We start from the raw sequence: 27,632 nt of genomic DNA, 5'->3' as shown, positions 1-27,632 counted from the left end.
AAGAATACACTCCTTTTAGTTTCTTAATGAAAAAAATTGCCCACTAAAGCTAATATTGAATCATCTCAATACAATCTTTTTAAAAGATAAGACACTGAACTATCGAGAGTCCAACCAAAACTAGAGAATATGGCTGTTTGGAAAGCACTGCTAGTGTAACTGTCATCCAGAAACAATTCATACGGAATTGTTTTTGTTCTGGTAGTGTTGATTTAAAGGTTACCCAGTCAGAGAGACACAAAATGAGAATTCATTTCAAAATCTCTTTCTCACTGAAGCTTGCAAAGTGCATCAGCAATTAACAATTCCTATCACTTCTCCTAGTTCCCTACGTGAAAAGGCTCAGAACTCGTCTTACAAATTGCTCTTTTGAAGATCAAAGGGAAGCTGAATTTGTCTATGTGTGCTCTAGATGAGGTGGTAATTTACTGGAACTTTCAGAGGAAGGCTTGGCAGCAGGCTCGTTTGACAGCTCCAGGGCACAGGATTCAGGGGAGCTCTGTGACTCTTCCCTTCTGAGTTCCTTCCTTGCCTTTAATTGGCACCTCATTAGAAATTAATGAAAATGACATCCTCTGTTCTTCCTGCTCTAGGCACAGAACACTACAAAAAGGCCTATCACAATTCATAACACATTCAATTTATATAGCAATAGCTCTTAAGCATTATTTATGAGATGTGAATTTCTTGTCAGCAGTTAATAACTTGTACAAAGTGGACGCAGAATGAAAAGAGTTCTTCCAAGTATGCGTGCATGAAAATAAACAAATTTTTCTACAGTTGAAAAATGTTGAGTTTGAATTTAAAGTACCCTTACTGGAACATCCTTCTCAGTAGTAAATTGTTTTTCTTCAAGGCAAAGCCCTGCAGCACTGTCAAATCTGTCTAAAATTTCATGTAGTGTCAAGGGAACAAGTTGAACAGTATCAGCTCTCTCTGGACAGATCTTACAAGAGATGGTAGAATCAACACTGCAGCTTCCCAAAGATCTCGGAACCAGGTGTAAAGCTTTAGGTGAATACTCTCTCTGCCACATTTTTAAAAGTTTGTGCCCTGTTGGACAGGACAAGGCAAGTCTTATTTTATAAAGATTAAAAGCAATGGATGTACTTTTAGAAGTTGCTTTCAACCTCAGTGCTCTTACATAGCTCCAGTTTTAGAATGAAGGCAAAATTAATGATGTGACATGTAAAATAATATAAGTCACCTTCTTGCCAGTTCTTCCCAAACTTGCAAAACTCTCTTGCCTCCAACATTAGAGGAGATTTTTCCATCTGCCAAAAGGTACCTGCAAGCACCCTCATTCATTTGGATAGGTGACAGGAGTAGACAAAGGGTAGAAACTCCCTAAGTCTGAGCAGAGAGAACCATACCAAACTGTCCCTGATAGTGCTGAATTTCTTCAGTTGGATAAATATATACCTTACTGGATACTTCAAAGTATCCCAACACAGTATTTCCATAATAAAAATTTCATTATAGCCACTGATTTCATGTTTGGTGGCTTCAGAGATAACTTGTTAAGTTCTACACCAGTGCTCCAATATTTGAAATGAAGCCTGTCTCATGTCCAGAAGAGTTTACAGCGGATACTGAAGAACAAAGGATGACAAGGAATTTTTTTCAGTCTTCTATTATCTCATTTGTTATTACTTATTCAAAACACAGTTTGTTATTTCAGTCTTTGTAACCAGCTTCACCAATCCTTTCTTTTCTCACTGCAGCTCAGATGGAATTGCCTTTTAATACAATAAATATTCTACACATAGCAGATGGAATGTGAATTGTACCTGCCTATGCAAATCCTTTGGCAAGTGCCTCCTTGTGGAGCCATGATAAACCAACTACAAACTCTCCAAGTGTATCAATACAAACATGGACAGAGTGAAATTGCAAGCTTTCAATACGACTATAGGGAGAAGAGAGGAAAAAAAAAAAAGCAGCAAGTAAAACCACCATGTGCATTACCATAGGTTATGATAATCAGTTACCAACAACTGTTGCATGAAGGAGAGACCATCTCCTCTGGAACCCAGTCACATTTGCTATTATTACTTTGCAGATAACATCAAGCCCCACATTAGCTGCCTGCATGAGATCATCAACCTCAGCTCAGTTAGCTGAACAATACCATCAACTTTGGAGAAATCAAGTTGGACACTATTCAGTGCATAATCAACAGCAATTCCCCCCTCCCTGCCCATCCCTTTAGCTGACTGTGAGAAGAAAAACCATTTTCAATTAGATAGTGTTTTTTCTTTTGTTTCAACCTCATCATGAAATGCAGAATGTAGTGCTGACCTATGCTTAAACTCTGTAAAAAAAAAAACTTGTCATCTCTGCATATTCTCTGATGTGCTTTGTGTTTCTTCTGTCAAGTGAGCATGGCACCCTCCCACCTTACACAGACTTCAGAAGCTAAACTGATTAATATCTACGGATCTCTTCAGACAGGACAGTATATCGGGGGCAGAGTTTTAAAGGGAAAATTAGACAGACAGGAACTAATTACAACTTTCTGCCACCAGTGGAAGACGTAGCTTCTGTTTAAAGTATGGCCGAAAGCTACAAGGTGCAAGTGTTCTCCACACTTCCACCTGTGACACGGATCTGAGCACTGCTGTGGTAGAAAGCCGGACGTTACTGACAGACAGTACTCACCACAGCGACATGATCCCAGTTCCTGCTGTACTAGCTCCAGTTTTGTTTGGCACTGGAAGCATCGGCGTCTACTCTTCTGTTTGGATCGACTGGTTTCTTCAGGCCTGTCATTACTGTCATCCAGTAGCCGTGGCCGTTTCACAGGAGAAGCCTCACTCTCCGACTGTGAATCTGTTGTATTCACAACAAATATTTTAGGAAAAACATTAGAACCTCCTTGCTGAGGCAACCCTTTGGGCAGATTGAAGGTATATTGCTTTCAGCTGGGGTCACCACCAGGCAGCTCGATACTTCCCCTTCTATTGTATATATACATTTTCTTAACAATCACAATCAAGTAAGAGACAAATTATCTTTGTTCTCTGTAAAAACCTCTCCCTACTGACAATACTCAGCAGAAAGCAAACTGATTGACTTCCTCCCAGCCATAGCCAGGTTGTGTACAGATGCACAAAGAGTACGCGCCATCCGGGACAATCGCAAGCTTCATTTGTAATCTCATTTAGTCTCTCCTACGTGTCTTTGTTCTCCTTGCACAAACAAACTGAACCAGGCTTCTCATGAAAAACAATCGAAAGTAGATTTGACCTATTTCCTCCCTGGGCAGAAGGAAGATTCTTAAGGCACAGCGTGTAAACTGCCTCTTATGACTGAAGACATTACATGAAAGCACCATACCGTGCTTCCCTCTTTCCACGTGGATAACAATTTAAATGCAAATTAGTGGACACCAACAACACAAACTACGCCCAACCTGTACAAGCATGCTATAAATCCAAAGTGCTCAGCTATTTAAAAAGAATCAGTCTGAACACCATTTGCATTAACACCTTTATCTATAGAATTTTCTGCTTGTTTCTGGAAAGCATATTTCATTCAGAAAGTACAAATCAGTAGGTGATGCTTTAATTAAGAACAAGTGAATCAGTGAGATGCTGGATATTCTGTTGTGGGCTGGAGTTGCCACACTGGTGCTTCAGAAGAGATCAAGGTAAGTTGCTACCACTTTTCTCATTTAACCTACAAAAATCCCTTTAAAAACAAGTTTCCTTGCAAAGTAAAAGTTTCAGAGTTTACTTTAGGCAACATGGCACTTTTTTTTTTTCTTTAATAACGAAGAGAATTTTGTTGGGACTCTGCCCAAGTCTTATCCGTGCGGCATATCAGAGGGAGCAGACTTCAGCCAATCTGCTGCTCTGCAGCCCAAACCAGGTCAGGTCAGACAGGCATCCTCTCTCCCAAGGTTGGGCATAATTGAATCAAATCTGTATTTATTTTAAATAGAAAAAGAGGAAACCAATCTCAAGCCTATAAAGAATTACATTGTTCATAGCAACGTTGCAAGGAGACCAGCTGCAGAAAGCCATTACTGCAGTGAGTCAGTAAGACAGTGACCAAGGAAAAATACAAGTATTAGTTCATTTAGTCCATTTTTAAAAGGACAAATAAGAAGATAACTTTGTCTTTCTGTCAGGGCTCTACTCTATCAAACATCTTTTGGCCTTTATATCAAAAGTGAAATGGAAAACATGACTACTTATTGTCAGCTGTCCTGGCTTATCCCAGAAGAGTTTTTAAATACTTTCCTTAAAGCTAACTTGAATACCTTACATAAAGTACCCTCTGGTGCAGCACCTGAAAAGGAGTAATTTCGCAAGTAGCATTCTGCAGTGATAACTGCTATGGCCAGACCATTGCCCATATCCTTGTTATTCCAACTATTTCATCTGATCTGCTGCTTCACCGTATCAAGCCTTTCCTTGCCAAACGCATAACCCAGCTGCACCGCTAACACCTGCTAGCCTCTCCAAGGCACGCTCCAGTAACTTTCCCTGCTTTCTCACATGCGGCAGAAATTAACCCACTTTTCTTACCCATGTTTCAGATCTTGTCTCAGCATTTATACAGCAGCTGGATTCTAATGTCACAGCTGTTATAAATATGCAACCTGCCTCACTTTGTTCTTCCTTCTTTCTGCCATATCACTAAGATACGCTGAAAATGTGCTTGGTTTTTCAATACAAACTCCCCACATCTCACATTTCACAGAAAAGTGAACAGCTTCCTGCACAGTACACAGATGATAAGTTTTTATTAAGCTGCAATAATTCTATTTGATGTGTGTCTCAATATAGCTTTTTTCATCAGCGTTGTAGATTACAACTTACACCTTACAAAATATATCTATGAGGACTAAGCTAACATTCAGTATGCAATTATTCCATCCCCGCATGCCTGGCTGTGCAGGAACATTGACAAAGAAAAGTTGAGTCTAATAAATTGATACATTTATAGAACAAGTTGTCCTGCCTTAAATTAAATGTCTGCAGAAGATGATCTCAGAGAGATGTCCTCAGACCAGACTGCAGATCCCAGCTCTCACTCCCAGGCAACCACCCTATCACATAAGCACTGATTTTCACAGCGCCCAGAGGAGTAGGCCAGCCTTCCCAGCAACACACACCTTGTACACTCTCACTGCTCTGATGTAAGGTTCAGTACAAATGTGTTACAGCCCAGCTCCTTGCCAAGGATGGGGACCTACACAGTCTGCAATCATTCATTTCTCAGAGAAACAGATTGGCTGCTATTATGAAATAGCCACCTCCCACACACCTCAGCTTTTGGAAACACAAGCCATCCTGCTACTTCTCAAAAGCATATTTTGCATCCTACATGGAAAACAGTGCTTATTATTAAGTCCAAATACGGAATCCAGTGTCTACTCAGTTCATGAAGTAGAATCCATGCCTTAGTGAGAAAAACAGCTACTCCAAGTCAGGCTAGTAGTAATTTAATTAAACATCCAATTATACATTTCCTATTAATTGGTAACGGCCAACTGAATAAGAACATAAGTTGACTGATAGGATAGAAATGAAAGTTACATACCTGATTTTTTAAGCTCATACCTTTTTGCTGTAAATTAAACAGTGTTAACACTGAGCTAACTCAGGCTAACTGGGAGAGACAGCTCCAGCTATCCCATCACTGACTGCAAAATGCCCTGAGCACACAAGCTCAAGCTAACAGTTGTTACAATAAGGACCAATAGCACATGTGCTTACATCTCAGAGGTAGGAGTGGGGAGAAAGCACAGGTGAGAAATCTGAGGGTAAACTCTCAGTATAAGCCATTTCACTATCAAAAATGGCTAGCGAAGAGTCTCGCTGCTACAGCTTGCCTTAGAAGGATGAATTGTGAAACAAGAATTACTTCTTTCTAGAATGAGATGAGAAACTTCACAAAGATTTCTCAGCTAGAGTTAACTTGACTGTTGTTAATGAGGATTCTTCTAACTTGTATCTAAAGGTGCAGATTCTTCTAATTGTGGCATTTTATCAAGCTCCCATTTGAAATGAGAGAATGAAGCAATGCAGCAGAGCAGGATTTAAGCAGCAGACTTGACTGAAACAACAAGTACTGCTCGTAGAAATTCTGTTGTGCCTCAGACAGAAACTCACATTTGCTCCTCACTGTCACTGTACTTGTGTTCATTACTCTTTCTCCCCTCAATATTTTCCAAATAGTGTTAAGACTGTCAGAGTCCAATCCCAGTCTCTCTCAATCTCTTGTCATGAACATGCAGACTGGCATCTGCATGGCTTCACTAACAACCCTGGTGGCTGTTTCATGGCATTTTGGGAAGCAGGTGGGGAGCTGTAAAAACCCAGCAGAGACGTGTGCTGAGAAAAAATAACAGGAGGAAGAAGGGATGGGAGTCTTGTAGGGGAAGAAGCAGCCCTTCTCTGTTGCTGCTTGCTTCAAGAATGAGATGAATTTGTTTAATCTCTGGTTTGATGACAGCTTTTGAGGCACTCAATCAGTTTTTTTCTTTTTCATAAAGAACTCATCCCACTGACAGACTGACATTTACGATCTCAACTGCCTGTCCAAACACCGGTAACAGCAATAATTAATGAACCCTCAAACTTCACTGCCATCTACTTCAAAACCATTTTAAAAGCAGTATGAGCTGCTAAAATCTCTGTCCATGAAGAGCCTCACACAGGTACAGACAGTAACTACGTAACAAGGATTAACTCCACTTTGAGCAATGCTCTGTCGCCAGCTTCTAGGGCTGTTTCCCCCATTTTTCCTCATTATTACATTTTTAGATGAGGGATTACTTAATTCCCCGGCATGTTGACTACGCATTATAAACATCTAGAGGAAACTGCTTCTTTACAAATCTTCCCTATTACATTTACCAGAATCATTATTTAAAATCATCTCCTCTGCTTCAACTGAACCTAAAATTAACACAGTTATACCACAGTTACATGCTTGTTGACTACTAATGAAGAGTGAAAAGTTCAAGATTAACATCTTAGAAGCTGAGTTTGACAGCTAGGACTACAATTCTTCCCTGCTGCTGTTCAATGCTGTGAAAACCTTTATTTTCAAACTCTGGTATTTGCACTGAGATGAGAATCTTATTCCCAAGTGCAATCAGGACTGCACGTTAAGACTGTCAGAAACCTGAGTGCACACCTCTCTGGAAGCACTTACATTTATTTTGGAAATCCACATCAGATTTTCTTAAAACACTACTGATAGATGCACCAATTTCTCAGACAAAGCCTTCGGTAACAATTAACCACGCAATCTCTCTTCTACTATCACTGCAGTGTCCTTAGCATCACAGTTTCATTCATTTCCCCTCTCCATACAGTTCTAAAGTGATGGGGATGCAGTAAAGCTCACTGTTGAGAGGCTCCTGAAATAGCCCCTACAAAAGTCAAGTCCTGTCAGCCCCTTCTTTGCTTCAGAAACCTCCTAATAAGACCACAGAGACTACAAGTAACCCCAAGAAGCTGCGTTACAGAAATGATTTCCATACCAATTCACAAAACCACAGCAGTTGTTTCCTGCGGCTCTTGTAAATAAAAACAAAAATGAACAAATTGTAGCCTAGTTGTTTGGGATTCACACAATGGGAAGAGTTACTCTAAGATATTCCATATGTGAAACATCGCAAGTGCACCAGTAAATGTCACCACCTCCCCTATGCCGATCTGTTACCGTTAACATACACTTTCAGCAGAACAGAGGAATGTGGGCACCTAAACAATTTTATTAGATATTTAATTTACACATTAGAAAGCACTTTTTAATTTTTTTTTTTTTCTTTTTTTTTCTTTTAACTGTAGATGAGGTCCAGCACTAAGACAAGTTGCCTAGAGGGGTTGTGAGGCTCCATCCTGAGGGTACCCAAAATCTGACTGGATAAGATCATCTCCCACCTCTGTTATTCTGTGATGATATGATTTCTAGATGGGAGAATGTGTCTATATATATAAAATATATATCGCACCAACATATAAATATAAGCAATAACTCCTTGCCTCTCTTACATTTCCTCCTCTAAGCCTGTATTGTTGGTGCTATCATCAGTCAAAAGGAAGCATGCTATACTGCAGTGTAACTTAATGAAGCCATTAACTGCCATCTCTAATGAAACGGAAGAGGCTCATCCAGTGCCAGCAACATAAATGAATGAAATGCAAGTTGAAAATAGTAAGACTAACAGGGAGCTACACAGGATACTGCATGCATTTTATGTAAGTTATAATTAGAGTGTGAAAATGCATATTATCCTTTCCTGTCAAGAAATTTCATAATTGCTAAATTAAGCAAATAGTGAACTAGTTTTCATCTCCTATGTAGGCTTCAGTACTATGTCTCTTTCATGGTTAAATTCTTGCATTACTCCATTCCTCATGCATCTTTGATGTCAGTACATCTTCAGTTAATGGAAATATTAATTTATTTCTTAAACATTTTTACATACACACCAATTCAAACAAGTACGTGTTTAAATGTACTCAGGCACTCGTACTGCCCAGTTCCTTGTCTGTTTTAAGGCTGAGGCCAGAGAAGGTCATTCCCTGAGTCACATCAAAGTGTGATGCCTCTACACTTCTGGAGCCCTCAACAACTGATCGGTTTGCAAAGGCAGAGGAAGCTGGCTAGTGCTGCTGAGCTGTCAGACTAGTGCTTGCTGCCCATCTCTTGTTGGGTGTGTGAAATAATTTGTATTTTACCAGTTCTAGAAAATATATCTTAGCAACTTTGGGTTAGAGCTGGGGGAAGGACACAGGCAGATTCAGTTCAACTCTGAATCGCAAGAACAGGATTATTAAGTGAAGGAACAATGCACAAATACTGAGAGCTAAGTGGAAAAACAGAACCACAAAAAGGAAGGAAAAAGCCACAACATAGGAATATGTATGATGAAAGAAACACGAAGGTCAAATGCAAACGTCTCTGCCATTCCACAGCACCTGAAGACTACGTGCTAGTATTCAAATATACATATATGCATATGTGAATACCTCTGTGCAAACACATACAAATAGATACTGGATCAGGTAAAAACGGGAAATCCAAAAGCATTCACCCACATCATCACTTTTGTTTTTGCTGGCTTTAATTGCATATCCTCTTACTCTTCGTGGAGCTCTCTAAAACTGGATTAACATTAATAGATAACACTATAAATACTGCAGATTTGCTACCCAATTCAAGACTGCGTAAGTAAGCAGCACTGCTCTGCTTCAGAATCCTAGTAGTATACTCCAACTATATCCTCATCAATCAAATGGTACACAGTATTCAGGAAGGCAATTCTTCAAACGAACAGCCCAGAAACTAGTTCTATATAAAAACTCCTTGCTCTGTTATTTTTCATTCACAAGCACACCCTTCCCCCATTGGCATAACGAGGGTTTTCCAAGGCTAAAACACAGATTCAGAAGAGGAATTATAAAGAGCTCCTGCCTGCCAGTTGTGGAAAACATACATATTTCTAATATTTATCTTTCTAAAAACTTATTTGTCATTAACTGTAGAACCCGAATGATGCCATTAGCAACAGAAACTTTGCAACAAGAGACTATCATTGATCTGATCAATGTTTAGAGAAGTACCTAAGAGCTCTTGTGTTTTGATTAAGAAAAAAAATACCCGATGCATGAAATGGGGGTTCTGAAATGTACAGCTAATCTACTTCCAAATTCATTTCCAATTCAAGTATTTTACATAAAACTTAAAGATCAGCTTATACTTTGATTGTGTTAGTTTCTTCGAGCAATTTCATGGGAAAAATGTAACCCGTCCTGGCACAGAATACAATTTCTGCAGACCTTATTGCTGACTGCAAGATACCAGAACTCAGGCTGTTTTAGTGGAAAGCTCTTATGTTTTGAAAGCGGATATTTAGGAAGCATCTCAACTAACTTGAACTGAAGACCACATGTCCACCAGGGAAGCAGAACAGACCGCAGAAAATAAGATGCAACAGTACGTACACTGTCTTACGTATTACACCTAGTTTGCTTTCAATCTTCTTTTGGTCCAAAATATTGGTCTCATTAGTTATTTCCTGAAGTTTATTTCGTAGATAATTACTTGGAAATGAAGTAGGAAAAAAGTAACTTCTTTGCATAACAATTACTTAACAGAATTTTAAGAAAATTCTCTTTTTTTTGTTTTTCCCCTGTTCATGCTCAGCACCCTTTGAAGAGACCCTACAATTACTTGTATATATTTTTATTTTTTGGAGTCACTGAAGCCTGGAGGTGTTCAAGGAACGTTTGGATTTTGTGTTGAGGGATATGGTTTAGTAAGTACTGTTGGTGTATAGGTGGATGGTTGGACTGGATGATCTTGAAGGTTTTTACCAGTCTTGGTGATTCTGTGAGGTCCTCCTGAAACGTAACTTCTAAATAGAAAATAGGAAACAGTTATACTGAAGCTCTCCGATGCTGTCTGAAATTGTCAGTTTGTAAATATAACTGCCTGTGCATTTTTAAAGGTGTTTGAAGATAAATAATTAAAACTAAACTGGTTCAACAAGCTTCCAGTGCAATAAAATGCCAAAGTAAAAAAAGATAAAAGCTGTATTTCTCATTTGCTAAAGCCCATTATTAACAAAGTCATCTTCCTGATCAGAACAGGTCAGGATGTTGGATTTGTGAACTTCAGTATTTGACTGGATGAACTGACAAGGTGGGACAAATCCCAAATAGCTGTGACAAGTGGCCAGGAGATCCTTTAGACACTTCCCTATTAAAAAAAAAAAAAGTATTGTTCTTAAATTCTAGTTCATCAAAGTACTTTCTTCCTCTCCTCGTGGGTGAGAAAAAACTTGTTTCTCACAAGATACCCAAGCAGCCAGAATCTACTGAAATTGGTACACATTTCTGCTGCTTAAACCAGAAAGCACTGCAGAATATCCCTTTCTGCACAAAATAGTTGAATACAGCTATGCTGATCTACCACACTACAAGGAACGAGCAGTCTTTTATTTTGAAGTTTTCCTGTTGTCATCAGAAAGTATACATCAGCAACGTGTATGGGTATCATATCTGACTGTCTCACACGCACTTTTTTAAGTGGCATTAACCTGTTCTGGTACAATTACCAACAACACAATGTCATAAAATGGTAAACAATATTAAGTATATGAATTACCATTTTCATCTTAGGACCAGAGGGAATGGTTTCAAGCTACGGCAGGGGAGATTCAGGCTGGACATGAGGAAGTATTACTTTTCAGAAAGGGTGGTCAGGCACTGGAACGGACTGCCCAGGGAGGTGGTGGAGTCACCGAGCCTGGGGGTGTTCAAGGAAAGGCTGGATGTTGTGTTGAGGGACATGGTTTAGTAGGAGCTATTGGGAATAGGTGAACGGTTGGACTGGGTGATCTTTTAGGTCTTTTCCAACCTTGGTGATTCTATGATTCTATGATCTACTAATTCTGTTCCATAACAGTGACTTTATATTTTAAGGCCTGCAGTAGCCTGTCATAAATTGCTCTGACTGACTGATTAGACAAAGGGATTAATCCCAAAGTCAGAACTGTTAGCTCCCAAGACTCAAGACATGTTGTCCTACAGGCCACTACAACTGTCTGGCTTCCTCACTTCATACACAGCACATAGGAAAACAGGAACACAAAGAACCAGCAGGTATGAAAGTTCATTTCAAATGAATGCCTACCATGAACAGAATGAGCTTCCATTTGTCTTAGTGTACTGCAGTTTGAACATAAGCAGTTGTAAATATTCCCATCCAAAAATCTTAAGAGAGTTTAAAAACATCTATTTATTTTATCCCATTTGTATTGAGCAGATAAGGCTGGAAACCAGTGTTTTCACATGTTGTCATGCTGCTGCACACCTTTTCGTTTCTAAATGTTGTATTTTTTCCAATACTCCAGCAGAAAATTCCATTCAGAAGTACATGGCGTAAGTGATTAACGTATGAACTATGAAGATTCTTGCAAAACTTCTCTTTAGATTAAAGGTAATACGGACTAAATTTCAAGGCATTTTTTCTCCATGGCCTTGTAAAGAGATGATTTAGATGTCTGGTACAGAAGTGTGCTAGACACTGTGACAGATAAAAGATCGTGACAGACCTTTCTGTGAATATTACCAATTACTGTGTGCTAACAAGCTCTTAAAAACCTTCCCAGGAACAGCTGAAGTTTTTTGTAACTCATAGGCAAGGATCATCACAGCTATACCTGACTTTTAACAAATTTTTTGATATACTGACCCCAAATTCACCTCTTCAGATTCTCCAGCCACACCGGTTATAACCCATTTAATCTAAAAATGCACGTTAGATGTTTAGTGTAAAAGACCAACCATACCCATATTATTAATGAATGAGGGCATTTTTTAAAAATTGAGTAAGGTGATACTGAGAATAAATCCTACAATTGCAGCAAATCTTTAATGTTGTTTAGTGATGCAACTATTACCATCCTTACCATTAGATGAATTTTAATCTACAATAATTGTAACAATTTGAGAAGGCTCTTAGATAACCAATACTGGAAACTGATGTAAAGTATATGTACAAAAGCCATCAAGCTTCTTCGAACAGCAGTGGAATCGGATCTGTCTATCCAGATGCATATGGAAGCACAGAACAGACATTACAACACATCAAAGAAATAGGCAATAAGATGAAACAGTAAAAACCCATCAACATACATCATCTGATCACGGCACAGTGTCATCTCCCAGCCTCTATTAGCTCTTGCTGCATCGGTGCAAGTCCCAGATACTTTATCCTGTTTATAATTGCTGATGAGCAATAATAAGGCCTCCATGCCTCAGCTCCTGTCCGTTCCACTTCAGAGCTCACCTATTAGGTTATAACTTTTATTTACAGCCTTGCTTGATATGCTGCTCTATTAGAGTACAGCTGGAAACTGAGCAGAGGAAAGAAAAAAAAAAAAGAGCATCTCTAATGGACACTATTATTGCCAGGGCTGTGTGATTTATAGTGCTTCTTGAAGGCTGTTCTATCATTGCTTTTCTTTTGGTGAGAGAGCTCTAAGAAGGTTGGATTTCTAACACAGTGCCCTCCAAAAGTCAAACACTGAAGAATACCTTAGAAGTCCCTTGAAACAACAGCAAAATATCTCCAAACTGTTTTAGTGGTATCAAGTCTCTTCACTAAGCTTTTGTACAGTCTACGCAGGCACTCAGCACTTCAGATGAATAAAAGAAGTCTAATTAGTGGTGGACCAGTTCTTTTTGTACTTACTCAACTCATACCAGTTGATTAAAAAAAAAAAAAAAGAACTAATGGCTTGTTGCAGATGCGTGTTGTTGAAAATTTGTAATATCCATACTTTCACAAATTGTCCTTTCTACAACTCCAAAAAGACTGCTGTGTTGATAGCCGAGGTTCAGTCTCAAAGTATTATTATATGACATCAATAAACCTGAATCTTCAAAAAAGGACCGTGCATCTGCATGACTGTTAGTGCAATCTTTACATCTTCTAGACTCAAATCTCATACTAAAAAAAACACAGAGCATACAAGATACTCTGATCTTGCACAAAACAGATACCACCACAGCCATCTAGGACAGATACCCTAATAAAATGTGAGTTTGCTGCCCGTATACCTGCACAGAGTATTAAAGATGTCTCATGAGCCACAAGTGAGAAACCATGTATTTGAAAACTCCCCAACTTTAGGGATACAATCTACAAATTGACTTTATTATTACTGCACTTCAACAATCTGCATCTACTGGTCTCTCTACACACAATTTAAAATAGTTTGAGCACACTGCAACGGCTCCACTGTTTTTTTCCAGTTTTCTTTAACTGTGTGATATTGTTTTAAAATCTGGCTGTTTTGAATTGCACATCAAATCATCTTTAGGTTCCATAGCAGAAAAAGAGCAACATGCTACACTGTGCTCGCTTGCACAACACAAGAACCCAATACAAGTGGAATCTGGATGCCCTTCCGACTAAAGCAAGCCTCAGAGAACCTGCCATAATCGTAACAATATTTAGCCATTAAGAAACAAGTCAAAACACAAGAAAAGCTGCACATCTTTATTTCCTACAAAACCTTCAGACTACTGACTCTGCAAAACCTTCAAGGCACCATCCAAACTAATAATTGCAAGTCTTTACTCATTCTTTTCATTGTAATCTTTGTCCTATGGGCACACTTTGGAATATAAATACTTTTTACCACAGCAGTGATTCTGGCAAAGAGGAAGGAGAAAGAACAAAAGCAGACACCGCTATTTGGTGTCATAACACCATTTTTTGTCTGCACAGCTCCTCCAGCACACAAGCTGACAACTGCATGAGGTAAAAACTGTTTTTCGTAAGAGAACTTTCCCCATGTCTTGACAGATTTATTGTTTTGATCTTTCTTCGGTGGTTACCTTAATGCTAATAAAATATGAAAGGTTTATGCCTTCCTTAATATCCTCCTGATGGGAACCTGCATGCAACATATGTAGGTCAAATTTCTAATTTTCCATCTCAAATACTGATGTACGGCAGACTTTAGGGAAAAACTATGCTTGAAGGGAAAAAGAATCACACAGATGAATTCTACCAAAACAATCTTCCTTCAAAGTGCTCCAGAGCAGAAGAAATGTTGAATTCTTACTGAAGAGAGGTTTATATTCAATATGTGGTATTGAAATACATTGCTTGTATTCACCTAAGTAATGTCGTACGAAGGGAGACTAAATAGAACTGAATGTAGTGTGAAACATTCCATCCACACAGTCTGCTTCCTGCACTTGAAGATGTCATACCATTTCTGGCAAACATATTGTACCCAATGGTTTCCTCTCAATTCCCACATTCCTACCTAGACTCCTAAAAACAGACTTAAAAAAGATTTTTCTTTCTTTTCAAGATGGCACTGGAAAGTAGACTGAAAAGACAAGCTCTGTAGCAAAGTGCAACTCCTGGTAACAGGTTTATTAATGTAAGGGATAACAAACAAGATATGCAGATTACTGAGCATTTAATGAAGAAACAAAGGAAAATAAAGCAATATAAAGCCATTACAATTAGTTGACTGAAATTTGTGGCATCAGATTAAGATACCCTTATTTCTCATTTAATACCAAATCAAATGATTAATACATAGACATACAAGATGACAAACACTGGCATAAACTAATAATAAGAGATCTACTGAGAAAAGTTAGCCAACCATTTAATGGATGTTTTCCAACATATCTACCAACTTCAATGGCTTTGTTCTAAGAAGCTCTTACTGCTCCCATATGGCACTACAAATAAAGTACTGATTTGCCTTTTTGCTAATCATATGTGCATTTATATTATGAATATTCATTCAGTCCTCTGTTTTCAATACGTATGACATCACAGAAAGCTATTTAATTACCCTGCAATGAAAACTGGTATTAAAATTTACAATAATTAACATACAAAGAAAATACAGTTCAGTAATACCATGACTGAAGCAGAGTAGTTTGCAAGGAAAATAGAAGCAAACACTAGTGTTTATTTAGGTATGCTTCCACATAAGGGAAACCCAGTCTTCATACTCTGGAGAAAACTCTATCCAGCACCTTCCAATGCCAAACTTATGAAGTCCTTGGGCAAACAATATTCACAACAATGGCACAGCTTACCATGCATCATCTGAGAGCTCTGAGCCTGCAGGGTAACACAGCTTTTCTTAAGTTGAATCCACTGCATACCGAGCCAGTTAATAACATGCACACATGGAATAACCACAGTTCAGCCAAATATATGATAGCTTGAAGGACTTTTTGAAAGAATGATCTCTGAGGAAATTTATCTTACACTTCTAAAGAATTAGAGCCCTTTATCAAGACAACTCTTCCCTTCTGCATCCAATACAGCTAAATTAATATATAAATGTAAATACAGGCAATATCTATTTTGGAAGCAGACCCAGCTAGAATTCCTAGCTAGGAAGTAGACCTAGCTAGAATGTTGCTACCATATGGATGCCTTTCACTGCCTCTCCACAGGAGGTTAAGTCTTTCCACAACAGCACTAGTGGAAAGGGTTGTATGGGCTCTCCTTAACACACTGCAAAACCAAAGTCTGAAAAATGTCTGAGCCAACACAGATAGCTTGGATGCCTGCCTGAACAAGCACTGGTATGATTCCTTATGACAGATCTGTTGCAGATGCAGCAACTTCAGCCTGGCAGTGGCCTAACACATCACTAACACTAGCTCTGTGACAGATTATCTAATCTATATTCTCCACATAGAATTAAAGTCACTATTAAGGACCCAAAGCAGGAAAAATTGAGTCTTGATTAGAGCAAACATCAGCTTTCTGTATTGCATTTTCAACTAGAAAACTCCAAACAGCTTTATATTTGAAATTTCAAATTCAAAGGGGAGGATTTCCAGAATAATACAGTATTTGCTGTACTTAAACTAGCTACTTCTGTATTTCTGAGGCAGCCAAAGCTAACCGAAAACGTACTATGTTTAATGACTTATACTTAACGGGGCTCTGCCACACAACTACTTTATATAAAACAACAGCAAATCAACAATGCCTATTTTCAATTTGGCACTCTCTAGATATAGTTACTAGCTTTGATCATTAAGCTACAATCATACAGCTACATATTATACGAAATCCTACTCCTTAACCCCCCAGAAACACATACCTGAGTCACAAGATCTTTTGGTAGGTGTGGTTAATGAGGCATGAGCTGTACCTGTACATGGCCCACCTGCAAACAGAGAAGATTTTAAGTCTCAAAATGCCATCTATATTTAACATCTAACACCACATCAAAATTATACTTAGAAATATAAAGTAAGCTGACAAACAATTGTCTTCAGAAGAACATCTGGAAGTAGTCTACTATTCTCAGTATTTCCTTCCTAGTCAAATCCAAACGTCTTACACTGAAAGAACAGATAAGAAGCTGGAGCAAAGAGATAAGTTGTGTTATACTTCAATATTTCAAGAGAGTTTTAATAAAGTATCGTTGTAATTGTGATTTTTCCATTGTTGACAAAGGTGCTATTTATGTTGGAATAAAGCTAGAAACTTAGCTAAACAATCTAAAACTAACACACAGGAAGAACTGAGCATTTCCTTGATGTCAACAGAAACCCTGACACCGACTCTAGTAAGATAATGACTTTGCTTCTTATCTTGTTCTCATTATGTTTTCAAAGTGCAGCACAGTCATACATTAATAAACTCTTTGCATGGTTAGGTTTTTTTTGAGCTCTGGACTGTTCCCATTCATTTGGTGTCTGCTTAGTAGTAAATTACTTTCTGGCTTTTTTCTCAACATACATCATCGCTGAAGAGTTCTCCAGAGATCTTGTTAAAATAGCAACCAATTCAGTGCATTCAGCAACTGGCAGGAATAATAAATAAAAATAAAACCTATACTGTGAAGCCAAGACAACCTGACAGTAGCATTACCACTGGTAATGACATATCATAGCTTTGATAATTGGTTATTATAAATTGGATGATGCTAGTTGCACTAGATGACCTTTAAAGGTTCCCTTCTGACTCAAACGACTCTATGTTTCTATGATCTAGTAGAGGTTTGGCTATCAAGACACCAATAATCAAGTTTGCATTGAATTTCTTCAGTGTAAGTAATAGCACGCTGTCAATACAGCAGAGCTGAGTAAGGTGGCAGGATAAGCTTTAATCTAAGTCTTCACGTGCCAAGAAATGCTTATTCCCTTTTTTATTCCCCTTCAGTTTTTGTAGATTTTGGTAGAAACACTGTGTATTTTGGGATATGTTTTTCTCTTATTAATTATTTTTAAATTTGACCTGATTGTAAGCTGTTTGTTTCTTTTTACCTTTTCCTGAGATGCTCTGCCTTCAAGTTTTTCTTTTATTTTGACATATTTCTCCAAGCAAAAGGCCTTGGTTACCAATCTACACTGTAACACTCATGGTATCATAGGACCATGAAAAGAAAGGAAAAGTAGGCAACGGGGAGGGAAAGTCCTAAGGGAATTATTGGGGTGCATTTGATTTAACTTCAATGCATTTGAAAGCAAAGATTTCACAGTTTTTAAAAGTTTTTCAGTGAAGGGCTTGAGTTTCCTGGTCTCCCCAAAAAATCCACCTCGTAACATACACCATTTCTTAACAGTGCAAGTGGTAATCTTTAACGTGACAGGAAGCTGAAGGCAAGCTGGCAATGGCTTGGCTTGTGAGCAAAATGGCTAGACCCTGCTGGGACCATTCTCAAAATTACCACGTCAAAATTACTAGAAAATATTTACATTTATTTATATTTCAGCATCCAACTAAACGTAAGATCTTCACTTGCCACTCTCAATACAATAAGCTAGTATCTATTCTGCACTTCCCTGTATTAGTTTTTGTTTCACTTAATCTTCTTTCATTAGGCATTACCTTCATATATCTTCAATTTGTGTAGCGCAGCATTAGTTTCAACACAGAATATCTAGGGATTTGAATGCATACATGCTTAATAATTACAGGCACGCACAGTGCCTAATAAACAGTGAAGGCTCCCTGTCCTTTGCAGGGCTTCCTTCTGCTACTGTTTTTGTTGTATCATTAAAAATGTCATGCATAATTCAATGCTATGTAGTATGGGCTCAACTGTGCAATTCTGTGTGGAAGTCGTTATATTGAATCCTTTAGTATACATAACACCCAGCACAGATACCTTAATACTATTTGAAATAAGGGAGTGCATTTTTCATAGCTTTGATAAAAATTCTGCACGAGAGCAAAGCAAAGTCAGCTACAGCAGAGCACCAGTGCTTTTTAGCTATACCTGAAAGTAGCTTATGACTTTGAGTGTTTCAGGATAGATCTGTACCTTTGTTCTGAAAAATAACTTTTTCAAGGGAATTTGACTCTGATACACAAAACACTTCAATGCACAGCGAAAGGCCACACGTCTAACTTCTAACATAACACCCACAGGGCTGTAGATTTATTTTTCTCAGTATAACCAAGAGATTAAAATGGAAGAATAAAGATATCTTTCTATTCTATATCCAACTAACAGATTAAACAGTGGCTTCTGCTCCTATTTTTTCCAGTATGTGCCTTCTGACATTTACAACTCCTCTTCCAAACAAAAGCAGCTGCCGCTGAGCAATAATGTAGTTCTGAGAGCAGATGATTAAAAATGCAAAAATACTAAAAGCCAATGAAGAAATAATTGTGACAATCACTGAGTCTGCAAATTCAAACACTATTAAGAAAGGACAAAACAAAATCCTTTAACCTGAACACTATATGACATAGAATGGGTCCCGTTAGTGCAGCTGCTATGTTTTTGGCTTCTCATACAACCAGCTTTCTGGTAGGTACTGCTAACAGTGCACCAATATATCGATTGGGAAAAACAGGTTGTCAAATTACTAAGAACTATGCAACTCAATGAATAAGCAAGCATTTAAAACCAAGGTTTCTCGGGAAAATCTCTGAAGTAGTAAGATTTTATGTATTACCCCTATTTCAGCATTTTTTCTTAATTACTATAGTCTATTCAAATTTATTTATCTATGTTTATATCGAATGCCTTTCCACATTGCTTACCTATCCTCCTGAAAGACTAACAATTGCCAAGCAGAACCCATGTTGCAGGACATGCTCTGATAGGGTGTAACTTGTTAAAGAACCTTCAGAATTGGGGCAGTAAAGTGAAGTGATTCAGACTTTCCCGTGCATGAAAAGAAGCAAAAAATACAAACTCTCATTCAATCCACAATATTTGAGCCAGGTGCACAGTACTTTGAAGCACAGCATTCTGACTCCCATTGACCAGAGGAAAACCGCAGAATGGAGTGATTCCGTGCTTACATAAGAGCACAATATTGCACTGAAACAATTACAGATAATACAAAATCTGTAAGCCAGATAACGAACAAACATGAAAATTAAATTAAGGAGCACGAAGCTTCGTAAGGTTTGTTCCTCTCTGAGCACATCCGAATGCTGCTTTGAGCTTTCAGCACTGTGTTGGTTCCTCCTCTACAGAAAAAGATCAGCTCTGCCTATGCAAGAGGCAGGAAGAGGGTGATCATAAAAGAGGAGAATATTCTTGAAAGGCAGTGCTGCTGCAAGAACAAGGAGAATTTTACTTCTATTTGCAATACAGGAAGAAAACATCTTTGAAAATCTGTCAAAACCAGCAATCTAGTAATGTACATTTGCTGAATCGGTAGAAATCTAATCTAGTTAATCTACACAATTGAGTTTTTGAAAAAAGACATTGATTACAAACACAAATACATAAACAAATGGTGATGTAAATCTCTAACTTCAGTTTCCAGACAGGATAGTCTCTATAGAAATAAAAACAAGCATTTTAGAGCACTTCACTATTTCTCTGCAGCAGAACGTGTAATTTATGTCACGTCATTACCAAGCTGATAAGAGGATTATACCACACACAAACATATACTTTTAAAAATTTAGTTGTACAAACGTGCCATTATTTGTTCTGTGGATTTTTATCTATGTGCAGCTTTTGCAGAAGGAAATGAAAACCAGAGTACTTTGCTGCTGTTGGTGTATTTAACAACAGAAACAAGTGAAACAGCTACGATTCAGATTCCATTTGACAGCTGTCAGGCTCCATTAGTTGCTTTTCCTCAGTTTCCCCATTTGCAAAGCAGGCATGATACTTCCCTCCTTCATGGATAACATCTGAAGTGTAAAAATGTGCTTTTGAAATTGGCAGTGAAATTATATTATTAGAAGTACTTGTATATAAGCTTGATAAGTGGGCAGTTCTAAACCCACATTTGTATTATCTGGCTGAGTGTCCGTTTCATGTTCCAAGAGGTCCTTTCACTTTAATAAATGGGACCCTAGGATGCACTATCTACTCTGCAATGTGAAGTGACTATAAATCAGAGAGAACAATTAGCAGTGGTCTTATTCTGCTGATTTTCATTATATTTTGAAATTATCATGCCACAGGCAGGGAAAGAAGTGTTCATTTCATCAATCTGTGGGCCAGATCTTTCTAGCTTATATGTTAAGAAATGTTCTTCAGATAACACTGGGACTGTAAGGATCAGATTAAAACTTAGGGAAAGATCCTCAAATAATGCTAAAGGCAACTCTTCTACCACACATAGTATATTTTTTCTTATCAAATTTCTAACTCCCACATGTTCTGTACTGGCACCAAATTTTAAGCAGCATTTCTCAGAAGGCAACTCCAATAGCATCCATTTCAGAACAGCTCTGTATTTTGAAGAATTGTTGTAAATCTCCAGACAAAATGTGCTTAAAAAAAAAAAAAAGAAAAAAAAAAGGCATCTTTTGTGATAAATGTTCAAGAAAACCCACGTATAAAAAATGAAATGAAAAACTGGATTACTGTTAATTTAACATTAAGCTCTAACAAAAGGCTCTTTCTGTACAGAGTACCTTTAAAGAAAATAAAGCTAAAAATAATCTCATAAGATGAAAAACATCTCCTACTGTTACCTAACTTCACAATAATATGAAAAAGCTGAGAGAACAGTTAGATATTGTGACATACAGATCCAAAGACTGTAACATCAAACAACAACCAGATGCATTTTCTGTAGTGGAGGTGCGTGTTCTCTTTTTTCCTGATAAAAATTGACAAAATTGAGTAGAAGAAAGAATGTGTAGATCTGGTGAGTTTGTAAGGAAAATCAGAATTACTCCTCATCACCATTATCTAGCTACGACAAAGCTCCATAGCTTTGTTAGTTATGTGAGTTTAATTGCAATATTAAATCACGTGGGTCAAGTAGGCCAGTTTTGTAGTCGAGAGCAACTTCAGCTGTTACTGCACTCTTTTAGATAGGAGGAAACACCTACTAATTGGTATCAAAATAACAGGTCAGCAGCAAAGCAAATTAATTTCTACAACCATCTCTAACAAGCAAGACAAAATAAATTCTAGCTTGGTTTGTTTATATATTTAATATATTATAAAAGCAGGTACATACGTAACATTCAATCAAAGATGAGCCAGAAGAACATCCCCATAGCCAGAACTATAAAAATGACAGGATATACAAAACTGAGTTGTATAGCAATGAACAGGTCATTTCTCAAGTATTTTTCAGAGCGTGCACAGGAAAGCTGATCTTTCTGACTCCCCTGACAAGCCCAAGCAAAATACAAAACCTGAAGTAGTTTGAAGTAGGTAGAAATCTTTCACATGTTGCCAGAGAAAAGGCTATTCAACAAAGGAAAAAAAAAAAAAAAAAGATCTGCTTGTTTGTTCACTTTTGATGAGGTTATGTTGAAAAAAAATGACAACTTGTATTCTTTTCATTATTACTACTCAGAAGACCAAAAAAAAAGTTATTATGTTCCTAGTACTGTAGTCTGTGTTGCTTTTTACAGTCATGCCTCAATAAGCCATGAAATGTAGACGATAAACATTCAAAAGCTGCAGCAGAAAGAAAACCAATCTCTCACCTTTCTGCCAGGGATCTCTCATGGGAGCCTGCTGCATCTGTGTGCCAGCTGTAGAGCCTCTTATGTACAAAAAGTAAATTCACCAAAATAACTTCATAATTGGTTGCAACTCAGCGTTCGCAGCACATGCAAACGTTTAATGAGAGAAACAATGTTTTAAAGCTTTCTTTAAACTTGTCTTGAAAATCATATGCTTGAAATCAAATGCTTGAAAAGCATTTGAAATAAATTGATGAAAATGCTGAAGCTCGATATGCAACAGTTCAAATCTTGAAAGCTATAACAATAAATAGAAAAAAATTTACAGGCATTCAGCCCCGAGAATCACATTTCGGCTTCAGAAACAGCACACAGAGTTAAGGTGTGGACAGTGACTGTCACCCTTTCCATGCTGAAATCCCAATATATTTTGTGACATTTAAAGCAATACCTCAGGTCTCTGTATATCTTCTTATAAAGTCTTTACTGTAGAAATGCAAAGCATTTAACAGCTCTGAAACATCAGATATTCCTTCTGTCCTTTTTCAATTGTGGTTTTTGCTAATTTGAGGAGGCCAGGAAGAGTTAAGGACGTAATTAAAATAAAATAATGTCAACTGAAGCTAAGAACTACTGAAATATCAAATCTGATCCAGCAGCCAGAATTTGAGTTGTTCACGCTGACATTTCTCCTGTCACATAACAACATGGTTAGTTTTAAACCTGCACAGTGTCAACTTTAGGTCTACTCACACAGTGACAGAAAAATAATGTGACAACCTCAGAGAAAGCAATGAAGACTTGAAACTACACAAAATTATTCCATATTCAGTGTGACCTTTTCCTTACCAAAATACATAAAACCTTCCTTAACAAGCTTTTTTTTTTTTTTTTAATCCTTTTTAAAAGTGTGGGTAGTTTAAGGTGGAGTAAGGGGCAGAAAGAAGCAGAAGGCCTTTCACAAATTCCTTCTTCCTCTGTTAGAAATAAACAACTCTCCCTCCCAATGAAAAAGGAAACCATTGCCAAAGCAGCCAGTTGATATGGTGACTAACACTAAAGTTACTTCTGCCTTGACTTCCTAAATGAAAAGAGCCAAAGTGAAAGATAAGAATACACTAAAACTACACAGAACTTCAACACACAGAAACTTATCCGCATGTAAAAAAGCAGAGGAACAACAATTAGACTGATTTAACAACCTGTTAAGAAACAGATCATTAAAACCCATGGAAATCTAGACTTGGTAAAGCAGTACCAGCATCAATACATTCCTTATCTGCAAAAGCTCACTGCAGAAAACTTACTGCCACTGACAATATAAAAGACAGGAAAATTTGAGATGGAAAAAGGCAACTGGAGTAGTATATATGGAAAATAAAACAAACAAAATAATCCTAGAAGTCTTTTCCCCTAAAGCTTCTCATTTCCCTAAAAGCATTTAGAAATCAGTCAAACAAACCATATGCAATACTTCATAAAACCAAAGCGTAAGTGAGGAGGGAAAAAACATCCTGAAACCTGCACCACCATCTCTTGGCATAAATTCTTAATGCATTTTTGCTGACCGCAACTGTAATACTGAGAACTGCCTTCCATGTACAAAGCAGCCCTGCTCAGAACTGAGTGTTTGGAAAAAAAAAGTCACTGTGACCTGGGCATGTATATGAGAAGCTCAGTAATTGTCACACTGAACTCCTAAAAATTCAGTGCAAGGAACATTTCCTCTCCATCACTCACCGAGTGTTTAAAAAGGAAATGACTACTGGAAATAACAAATAAAAAAACCTACAGTCTTTCCAATACAGAATATAAATCTTACCACATGAGCTTTCTATGGTTCTCTTTAGTCGTCGTAACATGAGTGGAATTTCTTAACTGCCTGAACGACCTGCTACAATTCTGTCCAAACTCTTTACCGTGGGAACTAAACTGCTATAGCAAATGCCTGGATGTGAGATTCTCCTCAGAAGCACGACAGGGAAGACAGAGAAATGGGGAACATCATGAGACTCCTTCCTGAGCGCTCTCATCTTTCCATTCTCTGATGGGGATTACCTTAATAACCCAATATATTGATTTCTGGTGCATTACTGCAATTCTATTCTGAACAGAACATAGCTGTACATCATCACACAACGCTGCAAAGTATCAGTCTTTAAAGGACACAGCTACAATGAGAGCAGCGTGTGCCTTACAGAACTTGTTGAAAAATAAATATTGCACAGAAAAGGATGCCCTTAAATTAAAATCAAAAAGACATTTAAAGTTTTTGCATTCTTCATTACAGGAAAGACTCTTCCACTCTGAGACCATTACCCATCAGAAAAGCTCCATCTGTGCATAATTATTTCTGATAAATGGTATTAAGCTTCATTAAAGAGGTAGTGGGGACGTGAGAGAAGACAAAAAGAGCTCTAGCTCTAAATAAATCTCTCCACTGTATTTCACTTAAAATCACCCCAGCAGGAAGTCATAAAGAATTTTTTATAGGTAATATTTTCAAATGCTCTGCAGGCCATACTGCCTAATATCCATCACCTTGAGTGTATGTTCACAAGCACACAGCGATCCAGGGTGAAGGACATGATTTTTCTCCCTTCTTTCCCTCTCTGTAATCACCTTCCCATATACCCCCAAGTGCTTCTCAGCCACAAGAGAAACACTTTAACACAATTTAATTCATCACTGAACACAATTCATGAAACCTGACCCAATAAGCACCAGAAAAGCACCCCATAATGCCAGATAGTAGATCTCTGCTAATAAGCCAGCAGAGGTGTTGAATCCCACTGCCGTGCAAATGCCCAAATGTGATGCTACAGCACAACATTTTACTGGAAGGGTGTTTTAAAGCTTTGTTTTTTTATTTTTACATGATACTACAGGTTTCCCCTGGACAAATGCTGGACAGAAGGAAGAGATGGGTGTTCTGCAGCAACTGCGTGTGTGAAGGAGTGACAAGTTACACAGCAAGTTTACCCTTATTACTGATACCAGAAGGTTCAAGCTTAAACAATAGGAAGTGCCTATCACTTCTTGCTGTATTTCTGAAAGTATTCATTTATATAGGTAGAAAACTTAATTTTAAATTAAGCATTTTATTTTTGTCTAATAAGGTACTGCAATCCCACAACAGCAATTACTGCTTTGTCCATAGCCATTCTGAATAAACAAGAACATAAATGCAAAGTCTAACTACCTGTAAAAAGAATAAATACTTTTGAAACTCACTAAAAATCATCCTACTCAAACACTGAACACAACTGAAAGCAATCGTGCCGTATCAAAGATCTCTCAATCCTTGTGCTTTTTTAGCATCCTTATTTTCAGCAGAAAAATCAGTGCAGCTCTAGGAGATTCTCCATCAAAAATGAGTGTGTTTCTCTTACAACTTGTACATCTGTCTACTACACAAGATGCATAGATGAACATAGCTCAAGAGAAATTCTCTCTACGGAGAGAACCTTCTAAAATAAAGCTATGGTTTGAGCAACATGAAACTATAAATTATTCATTTAAGCTTAACTTAAAGAATGCAGATTTTTAAACTCAATATACAGTGTGAACTCGTAAAGAGTTTTAGAGTGAAGCTCTGTATCACAATACACTTCTACTAATTTTAAATTCTTTAGCCTAGCTCAAGGAAAAAATTTTGCCTGATATTTCAAGAAAGAGCAAGAAATAAAGAGGCAGGTGACCATGTGAAGCTTAGTTTATCCAAGTGACCTAGCAGGAATTTAAACAAACACGCATTACAGACAACATTATGTGCAACTGTAATGATTAAAAATCAAATAAGTACATATATTAACTTACTATCAATCTGAGAAAAATTCTCAAAACAAAAATGCCTCAATATTTATATAATTAAATTATTTAAATAATAAAATTAAATGATTAAATTGCATGCTGCATTTCAGACAGCTATAAAGTTAACCAGAAACTCCTGTGACCCCTTTTCCTTTGCTCTTTGGTTAACATCATCAATTTGCATTTCCTGAGTAACTTCTACTGTTTACCATCAAAAGACAGACCTCCTTTACTTCCAAAAAGAAGTCAGCAGAACATAACATTGCGAATGACAAGAAACATATTTGTTTCCTTTGCTCTCACTTAGGACTTGGGCACTTACATTCCTCTTTGCTCGGTGAAGTTACATTCAGTTCTGTCAAAAGTTGCTGGTTGGAGTTAGCGGCCTGCGTGGTTAGAGAGGTATTGCTGTTGTCACTGTTTGTTTCTCCAGAGAACAAATCTGACTGGCTGTTGCTTGTGCTGGGAGTTGAGTCATCATCTGGCTGCTTCTTCTGGAAATCTATCAAAATCAAGGTTCCATACGTCATCTCATTTGCTTAATTTAATACATTTTACTCAAATACCAGAATAATGAAAATCACCCCCAAATACCGGCAAAGGTATTGTCATTCTGACTGCTCCTGATCTCAAACACCACAAACATTGCAATGTGAAACTGTGCACTAGGTTATCTGAAAGAGAAAATTCTTTGTTAATGTTTATAGCTTCCATTAAAATAAGTAAAGATTTCTTAGTGTGGGAAAAGCCATAATTTTTAATTTTCCAGTTCGTCATATTTGCCTTTAGTATTAAATGCAGTTATTTGTGAAAAGCAGCTCCCTCCTCCATACTTCTTAACTTCAAGCTAGAACCAAAAATGAAGTAATACTTCACACTTCAGTTAAACAATAGAGACCATTATTATCAGTGTATTATGACTTACTGAAAGAGAAAGAACAGAGTACCCCTGCACAAAATTAGATCTCAATATATTGTAGGAGCGGGTTCAAGAGAACACAGCAATCCATACCAACCACAGGACAAACTCCTTCCCAGGTTCCCACTCAAGCCACAACTTCTTCACAAAGGGAATTCCTTCTATTTTCACCCAACTTACCCATGTGTTGCCTCTCTGTGCTTAAGTCCTCCAGGGCTACCTGTGCTATGCTCTTCCTTTTGCGCCCGCACTGTCTTACATTATTACATGCCTGGGCTGAACTGAATCTAGAAATAGTTAGGCAATCCTATCCCCTTCTCTTTTCTTGTTCTGTACCTCCTAAGACATAGCTTGGTCAATGCTTAAAAACAAACGAACAAACAAAAAAAAACACCAAAACAAAAAACAAAGATGAGTATTTTGCAACAATTAAGCCAGGCACATCCAACCCATGGCCCAGCACAGCCTGCAGTGTGGCCACCCCTGTCCCCACCATAGCCTGCAG

The 27,632-nt window shown here is 37.8% G+C and overlaps 1 protein-coding gene across 2 annotated transcripts in view; it reads right to left on the bottom strand.

The window, feature by feature from the left end:
* The window catches only part of ZFAND3 (zinc finger AN1-type containing 3), a 130,432-nt gene that overhangs the window by 16,206 nt on the left and 86,594 nt on the right, over positions 1 to 27,632 (bottom strand). For both annotated transcript variants that reach the window (XM_042829436.1, XM_042829521.1), the window contains exons 4-6: positions 26,531 to 26,710; positions 16,640 to 16,705; positions 2,662 to 2,832 (exon numbers count right to left, since the gene is read on the bottom strand). In XM_042829436.1, the coding sequence (XP_042685370.1) occupies positions 2,662 to 2,832; positions 16,640 to 16,705; positions 26,531 to 26,710 (417 nt within the window). The remainder of the gene's footprint in view (positions 1 to 2,661; positions 2,833 to 16,639; positions 16,706 to 26,530; positions 26,711 to 27,632) is intronic.

This window comes from Centrocercus urophasianus, unplaced genomic scaffold (genome assembly GCF_019232065.1).
Source record: "Centrocercus urophasianus isolate 14NV4802_14NV808 unplaced genomic scaffold, USGS_Curo_1.0 seq_10, whole genome shotgun sequence".
Lineage (NCBI taxonomy): Eukaryota > Metazoa > Chordata > Aves > Galliformes > Phasianidae > Centrocercus > Centrocercus urophasianus.
This window is presented reverse-complemented; position numbering and strand designations above follow the sequence as displayed.